Source organism: Gigantopelta aegis, chromosome 3 (genome assembly GCF_016097555.1).
Source record: "Gigantopelta aegis isolate Gae_Host chromosome 3, Gae_host_genome, whole genome shotgun sequence".
Lineage (NCBI taxonomy): Eukaryota > Metazoa > Mollusca > Gastropoda > Neomphalida > Peltospiridae > Gigantopelta > Gigantopelta aegis.
This window is the reverse complement of record NC_054701.1, coordinates 77,707,567-77,725,952: the sequence shown is the minus strand read 5'-3', so window position 1 is coordinate 77,725,952 and position 18,386 is coordinate 77,707,567. Positions and strand designations below refer to the sequence as shown.

The following is an 18,386-nucleotide window of genomic DNA, read 5'->3' as shown; positions in this document are numbered from 1 at the left end:
CTCCAGGTAAATATAACAGTGTAGTGAAGTTAGATAAAAGTTAATTTACAAAAATAAGTTGTACTTAGTTGAGAAACACAAACATTTTTCCTGTCCATCAGGCCCTGTTCCATGAAGCGATCTTTGCCCTAAGATTACCTCAAGTGCAAAAGGTAGTTATGCACATAAGGTGATCTTAGAGGTAAGACCACTTCGTGGAATGGGGCCCAGGTAGATATAACATTGTATGGAGGTTTGAAGACATCTGATTTATCAGAAAAGTAAATTAGTTATTTTAGCTACCAGATAAATAAATGTATTTACTTAGTAATAATTTATTTGTTTATTATTTCATATGTATTTCCAGACCAATGAAAAAAGCAATTTAGAGGAGGATTTAGGTCGGTCTATTGAAGAAAAGAAGCAAGAGAACTCTAATCTTCAAACTGAGGTTCAGGTGAGATTTTCAAAATGTGATACCTACAGAAACCTAGTGGTGTCGAAATGTTCATATGTTGAACAACAATTGAAAATGTGTAAAATGTGCTGAGATGTCATTAAACAAACATTCTTTTCCATTAGTTTCCTATATAGTGATAGATGTAAAGATACCACATTGAAAATATTTCGGTGGACCCATTGGGCTATTTCTCATTCCAGCCAGTGCTCCACAACTGGTGTAACAAGGCCGTGGTATGTACTATCCTGTCTGTCGAATGGTGCATATAAAAGATCCACTGCTGCTAATCGAAAAGAGTAGCCCATGAAATGGTGACAACGGGTTTCCTCTCTCAGTATCTGTGTGGTCCTTAACCATATGTCTGATGCCATACAACCATAAATACAATGTGTTCAATGCGTCGTTAAATAAAACATTTCCTTCCTTTTTTTAAAGTTTGCCTCTTCACATATGTAAATACAGGCAGTTTTTATGGATTGAAATCATGAAGTGTCTTAGCAGCTTCAAACATTTTGCTCTATATGTGTGTTTTAATTTTTGTTACAACTCGGACAATTAGACATGACATTTTCTTCCTTGATACATGTAACATTTGTTTGTGTTAATGGCAGTTATTCCAGCTGCCTTTCAAAACATACTGAACAAAGTATTTTATTTTCATACCAATATAAATATCAACACAGCCAAGTGGTCTCCCTTGACCTATGAGCTATGCAGATAACCAACACAGTAAACCGTATTTACATTAAAAACGGTTAGTTTGCAATGACTGCAATAACTGCCATTAACACAAACAAATGGTGCTTAGAATCTCAACAGCAAGGTGGGTACACTCGAAGAGGAGTTGAAGAACACACAGTCTTCAATGGAGCAACTGAAGGAAACACTCGCCCAGAAATCCGAGGAAATTAGCAAGTCACAGGAGAGAGAAACAGAGCTGAATAATTCATTTGAGGAGCTGTCTGAGGTAAGTGCAGTTTTAAGATACATCATTCTACAATCTTCTGAATCAGTTCTGTGGCGGCACCATGACTTGTAGATTAAAGGCTGTGGTATGTGCTGTCCTGTCTGTGAGATGGTTCATCTAAAAGATCCCTTGCTACTAATGGAAAAATGTAGTGGGTTTCCTCTCAAAGACTATATGTCAAAATTACCAAATGTTTGACATCCAATAGCTGATGATTAATAAATCAATGTGCTCTAGTGGTGTCATTAAACAAAACATGCTTTCTACAATCTTCTAGTAGCTACTAATACAGTATTAATCATTCAGTAGAATTTGTGATGAGATCTAGCTCAGTTGTTGATAGAATTCTCGCCTGAGGTGCTGAAGTCGAATGATCGAATCCCCTCATTGGACACGTTCTCTGAGGTTTTCCCCCATCCCAATCAATATCCATGACAACCCCTGTAATTAGGAAATTTCCACTGCAAAAAACATGTTAAGCAAAAAAAAAAAACCAAAATCTAATATAGTGCACAGAAAAACAAATGCTTTGAAGGGTTTAAAGCTCCACAGCAATCTTCATGGCATTGCCGATTGTCGTAGGCAGTTGCAGGAGTTGCCATGTCTGGTATGTCAACAGCTGTGGTATGTGCTATCCTGTGTGGGATGATACATATAGAAGATCCCTTGCCTCTAATGGGGAAAATGTATTGGGGATTCCTTTGTAGACAGACTTAACAAATGTTTGACATCCAGTAACCAGTGATGAATTGATCAGTGTTAAACAAAAATAAACTTTAACTTGTAACTTTCTAGATTTAATCATGAATTTTACATCATGATTTGAGAAGACAGGAAATTTAATTCTACTGCATTCTAGTACATGTAGGTTATTTAACTGGAAAGCTATATTTTAGCTGGGAATGTTTTTTTTAATTTTTAATTAGCAGCAGTTATGTTTATCCGAAAATTTATTAGTAACTAGTAGTTAAAGGGACATACCCTAGTTTCAGCCCATGAAAACGCACACTAAGTTTGGTTAATCTACAAACCTGTAACACATTTGGATAAAGTTACAAATGAGTGAAACATGAGTCGTTGAGTTTGAAATGGTGAAATACCCTCTAAAAATAGACTAAAACTCGACTCCATAACTTACTTCTCAGATGCATGTTCGTTTTTAAAAATATGATAAATGCATTTTATGATATTAAAGCTGCACACCCTAGTTCCACCCAGCGAAAATAAATTATAATTTGGTTAATCTACAAACCTGTAACACACTTAGATCACGTTTTTATCAAATGAAGTGAAAAAGCAGGTTTTATATCGATAAATACCATGGGAATCCCCATGTCCCAATTGCTTGAAATAATTTTGAAAATTAGTATTCTGATGTCACCGGTAGATGTTGCTCGAAGCACAAAAATGCCTACGTCACGACAAATTTCACAGAGTGCGCACAGACTTGGGGTGCGTTCTTTTCACCTCTCCTGGACATGTTCCAACTGTTCTGTCCTGGTTGTATCCCCTCTCCAGATATCGTAAGACTTAGCAAAATTATTGGTTTTAAGGGTTTGTAACGTTTTGTATTGAGACACTTACTTGTCTGAACTTTATTATTACTGAAAATGTTCACGAACTGTGAAGAAAAATCTCACAAATGAACAACAAGCAAACGACAACAAATCGGATGTTGATTACGCGAACCGTGCACGAGAAAACAAATCGAACCAAAAATGATACGGTCACGTGGTATACCAACGTCTGTGACGTTTACACAGGAAGATTCGCTCTAAAAATACATTGGACCTCGCTTGCTTAAAGTTTTTTTCTTGAGTGCACGCCTGTTGTTAAGAAATACAAAAAATGCATTTCGTGGTTTTACAAACATCAGGATTACCAGGATTACCAAAAAGCACTTCAGGTGAATGGAAATGTGTATTCTAAATAATAAAATGTAAGTAAAGTGCAATTTTATTTGTGAAAAAATGGGTTTAATAGCAAAAAACAACGCTGTAATGGTTAACAACTAGCCGTAACAAGGGCGTGTCCCTTTAAAAACACCAGGATGACCAAAAACACTTCAAATGTACGGAAGTGGATAATCTAAACCATAAAATCTAAGTAAAGTATGATTTCAGTTATCAAAAATGTCTCTAATAGTAAAAAAAATATGCCTTAATGTTTAAAAACTAGAGTATGTCCCTTTAATGTTTTAGATTCTAGTAGAAATGTACCAACAGTTTTTATTTTCCTTTTCGTTTAAAGTGTTTTGTTTACCTTTGTTTATTTATCCAGGTGAGGAATGCAATGAATACTCAGATGTTGAAGCTGGACACAGAACTGAAGGAAGCCACGTCAACCAGGGATGAATTAATCAAACAAAAGGTTTGAAGTGTTACATTAGCTTAGTAAAACATTGTGGAGCTAGAATATTCATTTACAAATTTTTGAAAGTATTTTTTTCTTTCTGTGTTTGTAATGACATTCAGTTTGATAACATTGAAAAGTTACAGTCTTTTCTGCACTTATTCTGCACTCAATTTAATTAAACAGATATATAATAAAAAATAATGATTTCTATTTTCATGAAATGGTGGGTAGGTAGGTGGTTATTTTTGTTCTATTCCTTTCTGTGGGAAGATGCATATAAAAGTGGGTTGTTTTTTTTACTGTAGTTAGCCTAATACAAAATTAGTAATTATGTACAAATGCACTTTTATAATGATGTTATTTAACTGAACATTATTTTATTCTTCAATGTTTTGTCAAAATAATCATCATTCAATTATACTTAACAAAAAAATATATGTGCATGTATAGCACAAGCAATATGTTTGACATTAATAAAGGAAAAAACCGGCCTTGGTGGCGTCGTGGTAGGCCATTGGTCTACAGGCTGGTAGGTACTGGGTTCGGATCCCAGTCGAGGCATGGGATTTTTAATCCAGATACCGACTCCAAACCCTGAGTGAGTGCAAGGCTCAATGGGTAGGTGTAAACCACTTGCACCGACCAGTGATCCATAACTGGTTCAACAAAGGCCATGGTTTGTGCTATTCTGTCTGTGGGAAGTGCAAATAAAAGATCCCTTGCTGCTAATTGGAAGAGTAGCCCATGTAGTGGCGACAGCGGGTTTCCTCTCAAAATCTGTGTGGTCCTTAACCATATATCTGACGCCATATAACCGTAAATAAAATGTGTTGAGTGCGTCGTTAAATAAAACATTTCTTTCGTAAACATTATGAGATTACTGTGTCATCATGTTTGTCAGATTTTAACTACAACCTTCATATGATGCACACATTTTTTTCTGCAAGTATATGATAAATTCAGATTAATTATCCTTTTGTTAATGTAATTTGTTTTACTCCCAGCTTGCAAGAAAATTTATAAATACCTTTATCTTTTAATTATTATGATCTGTTTAGGAGGCTTTTGAACAAGAACTAATGGAACTGAAAAAACTGTACAGTGAAGCAAAAGAAGCAAATGAATCATTTGAAAGAGACAGAGAAAGCTACAAGAATGCACTCGAATCTGAAAAAGAAAAACGACAACAGGTGAGTTTTAGTAATTTAAAATTCTCTGTGACTAACCATTTAGTTATATACATAACTGGTACAATGATTGCGTTGTACTGAAATATACATGTCAAGTATAATTTAAAAAATGTATTCAAAATTTAAATATAAAATAAAATTTAAAAACCAATATAGAGAGAAAATAATTTAATTTATGCTTAAGACAATTAGGTCAATCGTTAGATGTAATTTTATGATTTAATACTAAATAAATGTTTACAGGAAGTCTCAGGTTTGGAAGAAGTGAAGCAGATTTTAATCACTCAGAAGCTAGAAGTGCAGAATAAAGTGGATGGATTTGATTCACAACTGAAGCAGGTTAGCAAATCATAATACAACTATTACTGTAAACACCATAAAGTGAGTATAGCATAAATATGGGCTGGATTAGAATAAATCAGAGCTGGATTAACATAAATATGGACTGGATTAGAATAAATTGGAGCAAGATTAGCATAAATTGGGGATACTAGGCTCTTCTGTTAATGTCTACAAAAGTTTGGACATCTATGGGATGAGGAGTCATTCAACAAACATTTGTTTACTTTCTGTTTTAGTTAGGAATAAATAACAAGTTTTGAACATGCAAGATATGTACATGTATGTAATGACTGATGTCCATAATTGCTGTGTTGAATAGATTACATGTAATGATAGCTGTGATGTAATAATGACCTGTAACCGTGGTGTTTTAGGAAAAAGAAGAGAAGGAGAAAATAAAAGAAGATTCTGCCAATGTTCAGCAGCTTCTGAGAGAAGAAAATTCCAACTTGCAGAACAAACTGGTAATACAAACATTATTCTTTGAATTGTCCATTTACATGTGCCAATACACAGGCAGATGGAAACTAAATCATAGTCTCTTTCTGTCTTTTAATTTGATCTATTCCAGTTGTATTTTAAGCATATAAGACAAAAATACTCAATATTTTCAAATTTTAGAGCTGCATTCAAAGTAAACCACAAAATTTCAAATAACTATATAACAACAATTGGATATATTTTTCTCAGCTGTTTTTATGTTAGTAAGTCCTTTGGCACTTTCCAATTTCTCTCATGATTTCAATGTTTCCACCCTTTCTGTCAGTTTCCTCCAACTCTGTCTTCTGAGCTGTCCACACCATCGCCTACCTGTTAACTTCCTCCACAGGTGCAGTCTCTGTGTACTTCACTGCACCCACCTAGCATCATTGTCCTCTGCCGCTAATAAAGCTGGCACTAACTAACGACCGCCGGTAGTAGGGGAACATAGTAGGTAGTTACAAGTGCCTCTTAATAATGCCAGAAGTAACTACTGAACACACTCCGAAGTGGTCAGACTAAGCCCACAGCTAAAAGCTGATGGGGAATGACAGGTGTGTGGCATGGATAGCCACAAGAGACGAGCACCTGTCACAGTTGGAGAGACAAGGACTGGGGTGTGGAGGTGGACAGGGAAAGAAGTTGAAAGATAGGAGGAGTTGTCAGATCGGGAAGAAATGAAATGGAATTCAAAGGAGTAAAAGGAAAGGGTGCAGTGGGATGAAAAAAAGAGAGTTCCTTTGGCAATGTTGTAGCGGTAAATATGTCTGTACAAGTGGTATGTCCAGTTATTTAGAGCTACATTTATGAAATGTCTGAGTTTGTTTTAACAGGCATTGGTGGAGAAGTCGAAGGAGGAACTTCAGAAGGAGAAGGAGGAGAATGAAGCTCGCTATGAGATGCAGCAGTCGATACTGAACGAGAACCTGACTGCAGTTCGAGGAGATCTCACAGTGACCAGTCAGAAAGTGGAAGATCTCAGCAGAATCAATGATGAACTGCGAGGAGAAAAACTTGGTACGTATGTTGTCTTCTTTGTTTTACACATCACCTTTCAGAGACCAGGGAAAAAGGAAAAGGAATAGTTGGGTAATGTCATCTCAGCATGTTTTCGACTACAGCTGTTTGGTGTTCAGAGACAACAATGTACTTCTGTCATGGAGCATTAGTCAGATGGAATGGGGTGGGGTGGGATGAGGGTGTGTGTAGAGGGTACCAGGGTATGGTTCATTGATAGGAGTACTTGTTTGAGGTGTGAAGAGTCACAGGATCAATCACCAGTCAGAAAGTAGAAGATCTAGTAGAATTAATGAAGGACTGCACCGAGAAAAATGTGGTATGGCTTTCAGAGACAAGAATATAGCTCCAATTGGATTTTCTCGCTCTAGCCAGTGCTCGCTCAATACGTGGTCAGTCTGGGTTCGATCCCCGTTGGCCCATTGGGCTATTTCTCGTTCCAGCCAGTGCACCACGACTGGTACATCAAAGGACGTGGTATGTGTTATCCTGTCTATGGGATGTTACATATAAAAGATCCCTGCTGCTAATCGAAAAGTGTATCCCATGAAGTGGCGACAGCAGGTTTCCTCCCTCAATATCTGTGTGGTCCTTAACCATATGTCTGATGCCATATAACCGTAAATAAAATGTGTTGAATGCGTCGTTAAATAAAACATTTCCTTTCCTTCCATTTGGATATTCAGTCTAAAATGTGCAGAGATGTCAATAAACATGTATTTCATTTCTTTGATACGTCATATGATCTACAATGGCTTTTGTTCTAAAGGGCACTGTATGTTTTGTCTGTAAGAAATTAATATACTAGCTCGTATACTTTGCTGATGGTTGTCGTTCACTCTCTTTAGATACATTAACTCACAGTTACAGGTAGACTGTGTTATCGTCTGTTTAATTAGATTCAGTATACAATAAAATTAAGTAAATACTTAGAATTTCATTCTGAATTCTTTTTCTCAGAACTGGAAGCAAAGTTGCAAAATAACAATGAAGAAAGAAGAATGCTTGTTGAAAGGTAATGAATAAAAATTGGAACGTCTAGTGTAGTTATTTTGTAAGACGAATTGCAGTGCTAACATGAAAGCAAAGGTAGGAATAAGACGTTTTACTCATTATTGGAAATACAAAGTTAATTTTTTTTTTTTTAACAACACCACTAGAGCACATTGATTAATGAATCATCTGCTATTGGATGTCAGACATTTCATAATTCTGACATGTAGTCATCAGAAGAAACCCACTACATTTTTCCTAATGCAGCAAGGGATCTTTTATTTGCACCTTCCCACAGACAGGAAAGTATATACCATGGCCATTAACCATTTGTGGTGCACTGGTTGGAACAGAAAAAACAAATCAGCTGATTAGATCCACCGAGGTGGTTCAATTCATGCAACAAAAGCATCTCAGCCAACTGAGCTAATGGGAATATAAAGTATGCAGTAAGATACATGTAGATTTAAACCACATAACTCATGGTCAACCTCTAAATATAATCCAGAAACATGTTACACAGAGTTGGGTACATCCATGTTGAAACCATTGGTGTTTTTTTGTGTTGCAGGTGTCTTACAAGTGAAACTGAATGTGAGAAACTTCGGGAGAAGGTGAACGAACATCGACGTAAACTGGACGACTCACAAGCTGCATTACAGGAGCTGGGCAGAGAGAACCAGTCCCTACAAGTGAGTTTTATATTGAGTACCTTTTACAGACAGGGACAAAGCAGATCCAAGATTTTGAAGGGGTTAGTGGGGGGTTCACTAAATTATAAAAAGAGTAAAATAGAGTTTGCCAAAGGTAAATGAGATGAGGTCTCAAAGGAAGAGAGATCTGTAGGGTGGGTTTGGGGAAATACCTATATCATTACAGACATGTGACTTCTATTTTTTCTTCTGCAGATTGTTACAACAAAGGTTTCCAGCAGGAAATGGACAGATGACAGTGAGGTACTGGAGTGCATGAGCTGTTCTAAACTCTTCAGTATTACAGTAAGAAGGGTACGTTTTCAACAGTTACAGCCATGATTAAATGCATTTTTTGGGCTCGTTTTTCTTCTTCTAACATGCTTTTTTGAATATCCTTTTAGGGTACATAACATTGAGAATAACCGGTTAATAATGTAGGGGATCAGCTTTATTCTGTGACTATAAGAATGGAGAACTCTATGAGGCTTAATGAGAATTCCCCATTCGTTCTGGACAGGATAAAGCTCACAGCCTACATTATTTGCTATCGGATGTCAAACATTTGGTAGTTTGACATATGGTCTTAGACAGGAAATCCGTTACATTTTTCCATTTGTAGCAAGGGATCTTTTATATACACCATCCCACAGACAGGATAGCACATACCATGGCCGTTGATATTCCAGTCATGGTGCACTGGCTGGAACGAAAAATAGCCCAATAGACCAATGGAGATCGATCCTAGACTGACCGCACATCAGGTTAGTGCTTTACCACTGGGCTACGTACCCCGCCGTATTTTGCATTGGAAAATAATAACATTAGAAAATGATAATATCAAATGGGGAGGCAAAATTATGAGACTTTCAGATGCTTTATAACTTATTGTGTTTGTTTTCAGCACCACTGCCGAAACTGTGGAAACATATTTTGCAACGAGTGTTCAATGAAACAAGCCACCGTGGCTGCATCGAAAAAGCCACAGCGAGTTTGTGATGCGTGTTACACGGAGATCATCAAGAAGAGGTGACGAGATGTCTTGCCATGTTGACTCCCATCATCAGCACGCCATGAAACCACATGCCTTTCAAGTGTGTTATACACACATGTATATTGTTCAAGAGACTGTCTAGGGCTTACTGCTATTGTCACATGTTTCTGACTAGTAGATCTTTTTAAACGATTAAAATTACACATTAGATACATTTTTTGTTTTGTTGAGAATATCAGACTTTGTAAATACAATGTGTTTCTCGTAGTTCGAATGTTTGTAAGCGGAACAAAGTGGATTTTACATCCAAATAATTTTGTATGTATGAAGAAACATAATAGGAAGTAAAATAAAGTTTGAACAACTACAAACATTAGAATGATCAGAAAAACAATGTTTATATATAGACACTGATATTCTAAAGAAGAAAGTGCATTTTAATATTCAGTTTTAGTTGTTAAAAAGGCTTTATTAGTTGGAAACATGTTAAAATGGCAGCAAACTCAGGACCGTCCCTACAATGCTATAAGTTATGAAGAACCTTGAGAAAACAGTGTACATTATCATAGTTGCCGACTATGGAGTTTATGTATGACAGAGCACATTATTTCACACACACCTTCATTCTGTTTGCATGACGGTTACTCAATTTTAAATTCATGTGAGCCACCAATAGGTTATGTGTTGAACTCACTTTATCAAGATTACAAGAAACATTTCATTTGCAATCAGATATTTAAATTTTATATTTTATTTTGCTTAAATGTATAGTATCAGCAGGAAGTATTTTAAATTCAATGCAAGTTTTAGGTAATCGATAAAGTTATATAGAGTATAATAAACGAGTTACAATTATTATCAAATTTATGTCCCGAGTGAAATAATTTTCACTTGTCACGAGCTTTAGCGAGGGACATAAATTTGATAATAACTGGTACTAAGTTTGTTATTCTATTTATTACCCCAACTATTTGCAGTTTTTAAAAACCTTTATTTTCGATATAGCCTACATCAGCTACACATCCATGTATATAGAAATTTACGTAAACTACTTTACTGTTCTGGGTATTGCTTTAACTTTGTATTTTATTCACGGTTCACAGATAATTTTTAAAAACCAAAGTTCTATATATTCTGTAAAAAAATAATCTATAATGAATTGCATTAAACTACCATTTTATTACAAGTTTAACACTGAAACCAGAAAGATGTAAACACACATGCTTTAAACTACGTGATGTCATTTTGTGTACTTTGCGAAATCGTGATGTCATATTTAGTACCGACAAGGTGATTGGTTTGTTGGCATCAAATCGTCCAATAGGAGTGTTTCGTTAAACCAATGCATAATAATTTCTCAGTGAGAAATTATGATTTTTATTTTCCCCGTTATAAGTGCCTGCTGGAGTAATAAACAAATATAATTCACGTAACTGGATGTTGTCAGCCTAAGATTTTGAAATAGTGTCCCCTGCATGAACGGAGTGAACAGTTTGTTTATTACTGTGATAATGCAAGTTAACCATGTGATTATGATGAGAAGGATAGAAAACCTTTCATTTATCAGACAAAAATACATAGCAGTGTTATTCCTGTTTGCATATGGTCTTATTCTTATGGGCCATTTCATTATCAGCATTTTCACAAATATGCAAATGATACATAGGGGGAGCAGATTAATGCTAGCCTATACTTTTAAACAAAACCAAACATATTGCTTAAAAGAAAATCAACCTTTCTTTGTGTCGCCAGTAAAATTCAATTTGTAACAGTAAAACTGGTATTATAACATTTGCAAAGGGTCAACTACAACATAGCTATCCCCCTAATTTGAACACCATTACATCTGTGTAAATGGTAATAATTATTGTGAACTTGTGATTATATCTTATTATTATTTGTACATATCATGTACCATATGGCAGCAAATCGAAAACAAAAACCGAGGTTGTCTGATAACGAGTGAATCTGCCACTGTGTGTTAGTTTAGTCATCATATTATTATGTCATCATATTGGACCTTTGAATATTAGATTTTCTTACTTTGTACAGATTCTGTATATATATATATATATACACACACACTATTTAATCTGATTTGTTTTACATAGAGCCAAACATGTAATGTATTCCAAACCATCTGTATATAAAAGGTAGCGACAATTGAAGGACTGCAAGGTTGTATCAAAGGCTCACTCTGTCCATTGCCAAATTAGCCAGTTGCTAATTTTGATCAAAGTGGCTACAACATTAAATCTGAATTTATGAAGCCTGATTTTCTTAAATGCAGGTGTTTAAGCATTGTAAATGTACGTAGTTACGCACATGTAAGACATAAACAGGCTTTGTAAATTCGGCCTTAAGTCTTTGGCTAATAAACTATTCCTTAAATTAAACACATTTTAACAATTTTCAAGGAAATACAATGTACTACCGTATATAAATCTGAAAAATGGCTAAACCACATTGTTTTCCAGTGTAAGCCCTGTACACTATCTGTTTACATCCAGATATTTTTGTTGTTTAAATGTGATAATCATTAATACATTTATTTAATAATAATTATATTTTCTTGTTACATTAGTAATAACATGGCTTGTTACATCATTGAATGGTAATTTTCTTGGGAAGTAAATATGAGAAAATATTTTCTCATTATAAATTACTTTTGGAGGAATAATAAAGATATTAGCTTATTAGAAAAATAAACAAAATGCAATAGATAATGTACCAACTGTTTATAACATATTTAATAGGAGTCTGAACTTTATCAGATATCTGTAGGAACAGTATCGAGTGTGGGGGGATGACAACCTCTTATGGGAAATGTCATAAGCCATATTTGTACCTTCATTTATACAGAATTGGAAAAAAAACCCCCATACATTCTCATCCTATATGATTGGGGTGCATAGGCCTGTTTTTATGGAATGTTTTTGCAAGATGAATAAAGCATTTTGTGTTTTGTTTTTGTAATATTTAATATTTCTGTGTGATATAAAAATCATGTTATTTGACAAGTATTTGTCTTAATTTGTTAAAAGAAAAGTGTACATAAGAAATATGGATGATTCATTTTTATTATAATATTTAATATATAATATTTTCTTTTAATAACCCATTTCGTTCTGTAGGCATGGACTTGCCACTATAATACATATATTGCCCAAACTCACATTCATATTAATATTGTTAAATTGGGCATTCGTTGCATGTGTTCAGAATGTTTGGCAGGGATATGGAATCAGTTTACAAAAGCTGAAACCCCCATACTGAAAAGGGTAGTTTTTTATATTTCAGATCAATGTCTGTCTACTTTAGGAAGGTTATTTTAATATGCCAAACATAAAACAACAAAAAAGCGAAAATGAGACAAAAATCACATCTCTGTTTGGGTAGAAAAAATAGACTTAATTTATGATTAATTAAATGCATATTTAAAAATATGATAGCATATTATTGATTATATATATATATATATATATATATATATATATATATATATATATATATATATATATATATATATATATATATATATATATATATATATATATATATAATATAATATATTTATGTATTCAAATGTGCTTGTTCTCAACTGTATGTGGCCTTATTTAGACGTTAACCAAAGGTTTTAACTATGTGACACTAATTAACAACTATTGTTTGCATACATTGTATTTTACCATAAACCCCAAATTTACCCATTTAAGCTTGTTTCAGATTTGTTTGTTACAAAATGTAATAATTACATTTTGAAGTAGTTTTTATTTAGTATGTACACCATAGTGAATATTATTTGTTACACATTATTATGTTTTGTTTTATTTATTACCTAGTTCTCCATATTCGGTTGTTTTAAGCTGGTATTAGAATTGGGGGGGGGGGGGGGGACTCTGATGATTAAGTGTTACCCACCCCCATCCCCCAGCTGAAAGGTGAAGATATCGCTGTTCCCTCCACATCTTCCAATGCCTATGTTTTAGGCAGTCTGTTATTGATGTTCCTGACAGTGATGTCTTTATTTAGCTCCAATGTTAAATTCTTGTTTTTAGGTCCTTTTCTCACAAACTGTAATTCCTGGTCCTTTTCTCACAAACTATAAGTCCAGGGCCCCGGTTTTACGAAACTGTCTTAGTGCTAAGATCACCTTAAGTGCATAGCTACCATACGTACTTAAGGTGAACTTAGTGCTAAGATCACTTTGTAAAACGGGGCCCTGGTCCTTTTCTCACAAACTGTGTCCAGTTCGTTTTCTCACAAACTGTATGTCCTAGACCAATGAAAGTTGGTTTATGCCTGCTTCTTTGATTGTTCATTGCAATGCATGGTTTAAAAAATTAACCATTAAAAAAAAAAAATTCAATCACAAATTATTTCTTTACTTATCAAATAAGTAAATGGTGGGCGAGACATTTATCTCCATGGTATTCTTGTAAATTGTTTAGGCCATAACAAAATAAATCTTAGATTTTCATCCATATCTGCCATAATAAAGGTGTACCCTTGTTTTTTTTATTGGAAAAACTAGTATTTAATTTATTATGGTCATATGGTAGCAATGTACCCAGACCGAACTGTCCAGCTAATCTTCATCATTAGATTTGACAGTAACAAAGGCCAGTTGTCAGCCTTCGATATCCATCCAGGTGATAATACATTGCAACATATCACTCCAAATGCATTATGGTCGTCAGGTTTATGCTGTTTGATTAAAGTCAAGGTCATCTACACCGGGATAATTTTGGCTTTGAATAATAGTATAATTTGTGATGAGAATGTACATATTGCATGCATCCAGCAATCCAATATTTTTTTTTTATGTTCAACTTTTGCATAGTATCTAAACATATATTTATTAATTATACATGGAACCGTGTCTAAATTGGATTCAGTGGGGACTGATGAAATGCACTGGGATAGACAGCATGACATTTTTAGCTGAGCTGAATGGGACTATTGTCATTAAGTTGGTTTATAACTAGAGATTATTATACGAGCTTGGGTGTTGTGATTTTACGAAACGAGTGTCAGGATTTTTGTATGGTATCATTAAAAATACCATCCATTCCAATATTCTAAGCAAACATCTTACCAAAGTTTGAAATTTTGATTTGAAAGTCTGAGATAGCATTTTCTTACCCAAGTCGGACATTTGCCAAATTTTAAGATACTACAATTTAAATATTTTTTTTTTAAATCATTGTACATTTCTTTCATCTTTTTTTTTTTTTTTTTTTAGACATAGGTTTTTGTTACACAATAGCTATTACCAACTTTGATTTTTGAACATATGCTTTAAAGGAAGGGACAGTTAAGGCATTTGGCCTGGTATGCATATTCAACGATATATAATGCACATTATTGCTTAATATCAACAAGTATAGTCGTATAGTTAATTAATAAAACGATTAAATGTGACGGCTATTATATATAATGGGTGCAGCCATTTTGTACCATCCCACTGAATACGCCCTCTGTCACATCAGGAATTAGTCTTCGAACAGAAGAAACAAAATATACTTGTTTTTTTGTAGATGCATCGCAGTGTTCTGCAATAATAGCCATCCCAGTAAGCCAGCAACGTTTACATATTATTTTTCATAACAAAATAAACCACCATTGTCAAAGTGTTGAAATAACTGTATTATGTTTTGTACATAAATTAACCCATTGTACTGAAATAATAATCGGAGTGTTTTCTTGGTCAATAGATCTTTTCTTTCCGTGGCCTGTACCTGTGGTTCCTGATTGGCAGGTGTATATTTAGACGGTCCCCAGACACTTTGTCTCGACACACTAAAAAGACGTGTCTCTTTTATTAAGATCACAGGGTATTGTGTGATGACCGCACAGACACCCCTGTCGTTCTGCTTTATTACTGTAAGTAATTCTGTAACACCCTTAATTAAGTAGACTTTGCCATCTAAAATTACAAAACTGACCAATTACGTAGTCCCAAAGAAAAGAAAATTATCACTTGGGTATCGTGAGTGGTCGTTTTTGCTCGAACATACCCTACCAATATGCCTAATAATGTGCATTTTTTCTTTGGATTTAAAAAAAAAGAAAACTACTATAACTCCATTTTGTTGTATTGATGCAAATTGAAATATATTTAGTTAAATGGTTTATTATACTATCAAGTCATTTATGTTGTTTTAAAAGTCAGGTTGATGAAAGCGAAGCACCTTGTCGTAAATTAGAACGTTTGTTTACGCTGTGCATAGAGGAGATTAACTCTAAAATTAAGCGTTTTTCATTTGTTAAAGCGTCAGTATGTGTTGGTGGTCCGGGTATGTATCTTTCCAACACATAAGGCTCTTGTTTGAGTTGACCCTACCTTTAAATTCCAAGATGGTTGACAAATGTTTTAAAACAAAAACATTTTCTTCCCAATTTCGTTTGTATTGCATTTCATTATTCTTCCATTCTGGTGATGTTATGAATATATATATATATATTTTGCTATGGTATCATGGTAGCTTTTTATTCCAGTATCTAGACAACAGAACATTAAGGTTAACATTTTAGAAAAAAAGAAATGTTTATACAAGCCATGGATCCATATCTTTTGTTAAAGCTAGCCACAATGCACATTCTTGGTTTCATGTTTCAAGGTCTGTACCACTGTCTGTTTTTGCAAAAGATTGACCTATGATGTATATAAATCAAGGGTGATGGATACTGTGGATTTTGTCACTCCCTAGCATGATTTCCTATAAAATTCAGGTACATATCCACTGTTGAGCCATGTCTTTCATAATTCAGTGGCACCAAATTGCAAAACATCAGATTTGTTTATATCTTGAGCATAGAATGCAGCAATAATAACCAACCTTTTTTTCTTTTTCTATTTTTTTTGGGGGGGGGGTGGGCACATTCACATTATCTTTTAGAAAAATAAAACTCCACAACCATTGCCGTATATAATAAACCAATCAGAATATACAGGAACTTGTTTCTGATTGGTCTTGCTATTTTAAAAATTAATTTTTCTTTTTTACTAGTGTTGAATACACAGTGTGACTTGGAATGGGAAGTGATACATTACTAATGTATGTGATCCTTTGCAAATCAAAATAATTACAAAATATACTTGATTTCTATGGACATCATGCTATCAAGTGAGAAATGTTTAGTACCTTGATGTATATTCAACAGAAATATTTGATCCAACCCTGCAGGCTGCACTATCCCACACATTAGCTTTTTCTATAACTAGTTGTGTAAAAGTGGAAAACGTGCTCAATGCAAAAATGTAATACCAATATTCATAATTATAACAAATGTAATGGACAATGGGTTGTGGCTGTTATATATACCTGAATAAATATTTAGAATATACCTGAATATAACTATTTAAATTTATACTACATGTGCATTCCATTTTGACAAGGTGCTATCATTTAAATTTGGAAATATGATTACATAATATACATGTACATTTATGATTTTATTCAATTGATTTATTGAACTGCAAATGCATACCTTTACGTGATTTAATGTAAATGGCTTTGTTTGCAACAGTAAAACATTATCTACACATCTGTGAACTACACAGGTGGCACAGTGGTTAAGCCATCAGACTACAGGCTGGTAGGTACAGGGTTCGCAGCCCGGTACCGGTTCCAACCCAGAGCGAGTTCTTAAAGGCTCAATGGGTAGGTGTAAGGCCACTACACCCTCTTCTCTATAACGAACCACTAATCAACTAACCCATGCTTGAACATTAATTGGATATAAGCACGAAAATAGTTGAAATAATAAATGTATGAACAGAAGTTTATTATCCAATATATTTTTGTAAAACTGATCTTATTCCCAGAAAATTGAAATCCCCTTAATGTTTGTTTTGTTTAACACCACCACTAGAGCACATTGACTTATTAATCATTGGCTATTGGATGTTAAGCATTTCATAATTCTGACATATAGTCTTAGAGAGAAAACCCACTACATTTTTCCATTAGTAGCAGGGAATCTTTGATACACCAGTTATGATGCACTGGCTGGAACGAGAATTAGTCCAATGGGCCCACCAATGAGGATTGATCCCAAACAGACCGCCCAACCACTAGGCTACGTCCCACCCAGCCCTTAAATATGTAGATATAAACAAGAAAGATGACATCCCGACCACTCAGGATGTACAACTGAACCAAATAACAAACAAAAAAGTGTTTTGACTTTGGTGTTTTTGAAAACCTGCTGCAAATTGATTTACTTTTTATAATATTGTGTTTAAATATTCCTAAAGCTGTCTCTGATATTTTGGAAAGGATGCATATCATTTGTTTACCAATATATTTGCTATTATTTCCTCAATAAAACTATACATAATTTCAGCTTTCCTGTTCTGTTGATTAACAATGTTTTTGTTTATAATACCCATATTAAGTTTAGTTTTGTTGAAGAGAAAAACATTTGTTGTCAGTTGAAGCCAGAAATATTCATTGGTACTGACAGAAGGTGCCATTTATGAAGTTGATATATAAGTACATGTATACGTGTACAAGCCAGCTACATCTTAAAGGGATATTCCCGAGTTTCCTGCAATTGTTAAGATGTCATCGATTAACAGAGACTTTTTAACGATTATAATTACATATTAAATAATTTTTCTGCATAAAATATTAGTAACTGTATATTAAACATGTATCTGATAATTTTAATATTTGTACTAGGTTAAATTTCATTTTATTTCCTAAAATATATTTTGTTCGTACGTACAATATTATTTGAAGACAAAATCCAGTTTGGGCTTCTTACAAATATTAAAGACGACCAAAAACACATTGAATAGACACTGATATTCTAAATCGGAAAAGATCTTTAATATGCAAGTTTAATCGTAGAACTATTTTATTAGTCGGAAACATCTTACAATGCAGCAAACTCAGGAATGTCCCTT

The 18,386-nt window shown here is 34.2% G+C and overlaps 1 protein-coding gene across 2 annotated transcripts in view; it reads left to right on the top strand.

Moving 5' to 3' along the window:
- Positions 1-10,426, top strand: part of LOC121369108 (early endosome antigen 1-like) — a 52,241-nt gene extending 41,815 nt beyond the window's left edge. For both annotated transcript variants that reach the window (XM_041493963.1, XM_041493962.1), the window contains exons 32-42: positions 347-436; positions 1,248-1,406; positions 3,687-3,776; positions 4,820-4,951; positions 5,195-5,290; positions 5,668-5,757; positions 6,607-6,790; positions 7,751-7,805; positions 8,355-8,475; positions 8,692-8,790; positions 9,380-10,426. In XM_041493963.1, the coding sequence (XP_041349897.1) occupies positions 347-436; positions 1,248-1,406; positions 3,687-3,776; positions 4,820-4,951; positions 5,195-5,290; positions 5,668-5,757; positions 6,607-6,790; positions 7,751-7,805; positions 8,355-8,475; positions 8,692-8,790; positions 9,380-9,508 (1,245 nt within the window). In that variant the 3' untranslated portion in view covers positions 9,509-10,426. The remainder of the gene's footprint in view (positions 1-346; positions 437-1,247; positions 1,407-3,686; positions 3,777-4,819; positions 4,952-5,194; positions 5,291-5,667; positions 5,758-6,606; positions 6,791-7,750; positions 7,806-8,354; positions 8,476-8,691; positions 8,791-9,379) is intronic.
- The last annotated feature ends 7,960 nt before the right edge of the window (positions 10,427-18,386 follow it).